The sequence below is a fragment of the Triticum aestivum genome, chromosome 6B (assembly GCF_018294505.1).
Source record: "Triticum aestivum cultivar Chinese Spring chromosome 6B, IWGSC CS RefSeq v2.1, whole genome shotgun sequence".
Classification (NCBI taxonomy): domain Eukaryota; kingdom Viridiplantae; phylum Streptophyta; class Magnoliopsida; order Poales; family Poaceae; genus Triticum; species Triticum aestivum.
Window position 1 is genome coordinate 499,772,143 of NC_057810.1, and position 5,230 is coordinate 499,777,372.

The 5,230-nt window shown below is 47.8% G+C and overlaps 1 protein-coding gene across 2 annotated transcripts; it reads left to right on the forward strand.

The window, feature by feature from the left end:
• The first annotated feature begins 769 nt into the window (after positions 1-769).
• On the forward strand, positions 770-4,654 carry LOC123137665 (hippocampus abundant transcript 1 protein). 2 transcript variants are annotated; one of them, XM_044557491.1, is made up of 13 exons: positions 778-1,029; positions 1,104-1,215; positions 1,311-1,423; positions 1,794-2,149; positions 2,428-2,503; positions 2,845-2,931; positions 3,100-3,180; positions 3,273-3,305; positions 3,461-3,514; positions 3,600-3,641; positions 3,821-3,899; positions 3,996-4,066; positions 4,157-4,654. In XM_044557491.1, the coding sequence occupies exons 1-13, from the start codon at positions 865-867 to the stop codon at positions 4,244-4,246; spliced, it is 1,359 nt and encodes a 452-aa protein (XP_044413426.1). In that variant the 5' UTR covers positions 778-864; the 3' UTR covers positions 4,247-4,654. The 2 variants fall into 2 exon arrangements, 1 of the variants encoding a protein (XP_044413426.1); XR_006468443.1 differs by lacking the exons at positions 3,461-3,514; positions 4,157-4,654 and having other exon boundaries at positions 770-1,029; positions 3,273-3,460; positions 3,571-3,641.
• The last annotated feature ends 576 nt before the right edge of the window (positions 4,655-5,230 follow it).

The window sequence follows — 5,230 nt, forward strand, 5'->3', positions numbered from 1 at the left end:
CTTGCTGGTTAATCAATGTAGGCTCGATGACTGAGAGGAAAAGAACCCATGCCTCATCGGCTACTCTAGACGCGACATGAAATCGTATCAGCATTCAGCAGCACACCACAAGGGGGACTTCTCCCACCGGCGAAGCAAACATCCTAGTACCACATGAATCTAGCGGGCACCTCCGCCCGTTGTATCGTGTGCAACCGAGCATAACCACACAAGAAGCCAAGTGCGCCCCATGATCAGAGCACATCGATAAGCAGCTTTTGACAGAGGATGCGAGACCCGCAACACTAACAGAGCACAATCAGATCAGACCCTTCCAAGAGTTCCAACCCCGCAAGTCACACCCAAGATCCAATCAGCCACCCGAAAGTAGGGTGGAGTGCACTCCAAAGCACACGCACTGCTCCGCTCGACGACGCTGCCCAGGCGTACAAGCAAGCCACCGGAGCACGGTTATTTTTCCTCCCTCTCGCTGTCACCCTGTCGCCGTCGCGGCAGCACCACTAGCCAGCCGGATGGCATGGCGTACTCGGCAGATCGCACACTAAGCCGTAGCAGCCGGAGGCACGGTTACAGGACTGTCCCGTCCGTTTGGGCACGCAGGGCGCCACCTTGGCGAAAATGGAAGCGTCGCCGTTAGTGATGGGGTCAGTCAAGCGGCCTACCGCCCTTAGCAAGAAAGAGCCACGGCACGACGCATCGGCCCCAGTAGCTCTTACTTGAAGCATTGCATTTGCTTTGTCGTTGCGTGCTATGAGTGGGGTTTATAAGACACTCCCTCCCCGTTCCCCGGAACGGCATGATCGCAAGCCGCTGCCGGAGTATATACAGGTCTTGAGGTGGTAGGAGACGGCGGCGGCGTACGAGATGAAGGACTTCGTGGGGCTGGGGCACCTGTTCGTGGTGGCATTCCTCTTCCACTTCTCCTCCTTCATGGTGCTCCCGGCGATCACCGACGTGACCATGGAGGCCGTCTGCCCCGGCCGCGACGAATGCTCCGTCGCCATCTACCTCAGCGGCTTCCAGAACGCCGTGAGCAATCTGACCGCTGCATTTGCCTGGACCTTCTTCTGTTTTTTTTTACACTGGCACGTATGAGTATGCAGATCACGGGGCTGGGGGCTCTGGTGGTGACTCCGATTGTTGGGAATTTGTCGGACAAGTACGGCCGGAAGGCGCTGATGACGCTGCCGGTGACCCTCGCCATTTTGCCTCTCTGTACGTATGCGCCGAGTCTGCTCTGCACCGTGAGTATTCGTTGGCGAGCTTAATGTGCGGCGGGTGTGTGATCATTCGTTGCTTTGTTTTGGCAGTTATATTGGCGTGCAACCGGTCGGAGGTGTACTTCTACGTGTACTACGTGATGAAGATACTCGCCGGGATCTTCTGCGAGGGCAGCATCCACTGCCTCTCGCTTGCTTACGTGGTAAATTAATACAGTATCGCTTACGGTTCAACAGCAGATACATACACCAGTCTAAAAACAGCACGAAATTCAAATGAGGGGTTGGAAGAAAAAAAATCAAACACTCTTTGGTCTTACAATAAATGTCTCAACTTTATACTATGAGTATATTTGCATTTATACCCCCGTACAAAAAAGAATGCACGACAATTACCGGTACAGAAAGAACGTGCTTGGTATACAAACAAATACGGATTTGTAAAGCGAGAGTGTTAAAAAAATAGTAAAACGAGAAACAAGCTGACTGGGCCCATGTGTCATTGCAACACATGCGTGGAGCTCAGCCGCTAGTTCGTGACCGCTGACTGACGAGGCGAATTTTGTGGCGCAGGCGGACCACGTAGGGACCAAACGGCGGGCGGCGGCGTTCGGGCTCCTCTCAGGCGTGTCGGCGGCCGGCTTCCTCTCGGGGACCCTCACCGCGCGGTTCCTCGCCACGTCCTCCACCTTCCAGGTCGCCGCGGCCGTCGGGACCGCGGGAGCCATCTACCTCAGGGCGTTCGTCCCGGATTCCGGCGCCGCTGTCTCCTTCCATGACGATGCCTGCGATCCCCTGCTCCAAGACTCGTCCTGCTCCTCTGCGGCTTCGTCTTCCGCTTCCTCCGACGAAGAGCTGTCGCCGAGGCTTCCGCCCTACAAGGGCGTGCTGCCGTCGCCGTCCGACATGGTCGCACTCCTCACTGGCAGGTGAGGTTTCTGCTGCCCGAGTGGTTGTGCCCTTTTTACTCAGTTCTGAAAGTAACTGAAAATGGACTGGTCCCTGTTCGAAAACTTACCACAGCATCTGCACCAACGTTGTTCAGATATTACTACAATTTTGCCCACGTCAAATACTCAATCAGAGCAACCCTGCAAGATAGCATACTACTCCCTCTGTCCCAAAATAAGTGACGGGGAGTACTTATCAGTTCTCACTAAAGAATTATGAGTAGTGTTTGCTGATGTGCGGTTACTCTTCCTTGCAGTTTGACCTTGTCAACGGCGGCCATGATTACTTTCTTTTACAGTCTCGGTGAACACGGACTTCAGACTGCATTACTGGTACGTATTTCTTACTGTCTCATGTCCAAGTTGACCATTATTTCGAATTTGAATTAGCAAGGATCAAAATTCAGAAGTCCTAATGTTCAGCAAATATTTCAAAAGAGAAAAAACAAATATTAGCAGTGCCCACTATTGCACTGTTATAATTCAGTCGTCTAATCATCAGTACACTATTTTGGCAGGAATTTTCACTAAACGGACCCCACAATTGTTTTCTTGATCAAATAATTGCAATAGAGTATCTGTTTTTCCTCTTATCTGTGTTACACTAGTGCCACCTGAAAGCACACTTTCCCCGCAAAAAAAAGAACACAGTTTAATTTTTGACTTATTTGCAGTACTACCTGAAAGCGCAGTTTGGCTACAGCAAAGACGAGTTTGCTAATCTAATGCTGATTGCCGGTGCTGCGGGAATGATCTCACAGGTACCAGTACCATTGTAACTGCAGATCAGCTTGCAGCCTTGAATTTCTACCCATGTCAACGCTCCGTAGCTGTTTTTCCTATAAAAAAAGATCAAGGCTGCAAGCGTACTTATTCATATTCTTATATGCATCTTACCTTTTATTTGACTTCCTGTAACACCTTTGCAGTTAACAGTAATGCCAATATTTGCTCCAATCGTTGGTGAGGAGATGCTACTTATTGTTGGGCTGTTAGGAGGGTGCACTCATGTAACAGCTCTTTATTAAATCTTTTCTCTTATTTGCTGAAGTTTTTAGGATACCACGGTTTTGATTGTTGAATAATTTTCATATTTTTGCAGGTTTTCCTGTATGGCATCGCATGGTCGTACTGGGTACTTCCTATGGCCTTTGCAATTGCTTCCATACTTTGGTGCATTTGTCAGTTGCTGTGTCGACACAGCATCAACAATAATATACGTAGATCTGCCGCAGTGCAGTGGTGTATTTCTACTTTATGTTCTCTAACGTTGCCGTAATTATCTCACAGGTGCCATATTTTGCTGCATCGTTTATAATTTTGAGTGCTTTTGTTCACCCATCTGTAAGCCATATTTTGCTCACCTTTTCCCTTTCACTTCCTTCCGAGAAATTCAAAAGAAACTTGATGATCCTTTCAACTTCTGTAGATAAGGACCAATGTATCAAAAAGCGTTGGATCAAATGAGCAGGTAACTTGACTAGTTGCTGATGTTTGTCTTTTACTCCCTCCGTCCCATAATATAAGAGCGTTTTTGACATTAGTATAGTGTAAAAAATGCTCTTATATTATGGGACGGAGGGAGTATTACCCAACAGTTTACACTTGTGAGTTTGCTCATCAAAACTATTGTTTGGTGTCCCCTTCCAGGGAATTGCTCAAGGTTGTATATCTGGAATTAGTTCTTTTGCCAGCATATTAGCTCCACTTGTCTTTACTCCGTTGACAGGTAAGGGAACATAAACTAACGGATACAAGTTTTGTCAGTCTTGGTTTCCTAAATGGTATAGAATTAAAACCAATCATCTTGTTTTCTTGTGTCCAGCATGGTTCCTTTCAGAAACAACGCCGTTCAACTTCAAAGGCTTCAGCATTATGGTTGCTGGTTTTTGTACGGTAGGGCTACAGTGGAACACCTTAAAGAATTCTGTTCAATTCGAAATTATTTACCACATGTTACTAAAGAATTGGTGAGTTTTTGTGCAGCTCATTGCCTTTGTCATCAGCATTAGGATGCGCGCGGCGAGATGTGGAGTTAGCGAGAAAGTGAGCCTTGTGCAGCATGAGCAAGCATGACATACAGAACACCCTGGTTAAGAGTGGCTTGCTCCATGCTTCCAGGAGAATGAATGGCCCTCGGCATGCAAAAGCACCTTTCTCTATTACATGAACGCTGCAGATGTCGAATTGGGCAGTAAACCTCCTACTGTCCTACCAGTACATAGCTGACCGGAATAGTTAACTGTATGTAGCTTGCTTCAGAAAGGGGGTCAGTGGGTAAGCACTTAGCATTCAGAGTTGGCGCAGTTCTGTTTCTGAATGCAGAATGTATGGTGGATGAATTACAAAGTACTAGTACATCCGTTCCTAAATATAAGATGTTTTGGCAGTTAATTTAAACTGCCAAAACGTTCATATTTAGGAACAGAGGTGGCAATATGTAAATACAACGACTTCTGGTGATAAATTCGACTCGTCTGAGTACACAGGAAGCACTGGATAGAGGAAGTGTGGCTTGTTATGAAATGAGCTTATGCATTATCGGGGCCAACAGGCCAGCACATATACATGTAGGGAAATATGCAAAGAAGCCCCTATACAATATGATAACTACACACAGCACAACACCCTGTTCTAATACCTCCCCTCAAACTCAAGGGGGGTCTTGGACACTGAGTTTGGACAGGAAAAAGTTGTGTTGTGACCGTGTCTGAGCTTTCGTGAGAAAATCAGCAAACTGAAGCTCCGATGGCACATACTGAAGGGTCATAATCCTCTCTTGCACCCGAGAATGCATGTAGAAGGCATCAACACTGATGTACTTGGTGAGCTCATGCTTAACAGGATCACGGGCAATGCTGAGTGCCCCGGTGCTGTCGGAGAGCAAAGGGGTCGGTGCAGCAGTGGAAACACCAAAATCCTGAAGAAGCCACCGTAGCCAAGTAATCTCTGCAGTCACAAATGCCATAGCTCGCAGCTCAGCCTCAGCACTGGAGCGGGATACAACAGTCTGCTTCTTAGTCTTCCAAGCAATCAGAGGGGAGCCAAGAAAAACACAAT

Excerpts from the sequence above, each read along its gene's own strand:
- LOC123137665 (XM_044557491.1), top strand. The coding sequence starts at position 865 with ATGAAGGACTTCGTGGGGCTGGGGCACCTGTTCGTGGTGGCATTCCTC. Across the intron at positions 2,150-2,427 it reads GTCGCACTCCTCACTGGCAG|TTTGACCTTGTCAACGGCGG; the intron begins GTGAGGTTTCTG and ends TCTTCCTTGCAG. Across the intron at positions 2,932-3,099 it reads CTGCGGGAATGATCTCACAG|TTAACAGTAATGCCAATATT; the intron begins GTACCAGTACCA and ends ACACCTTTGCAG.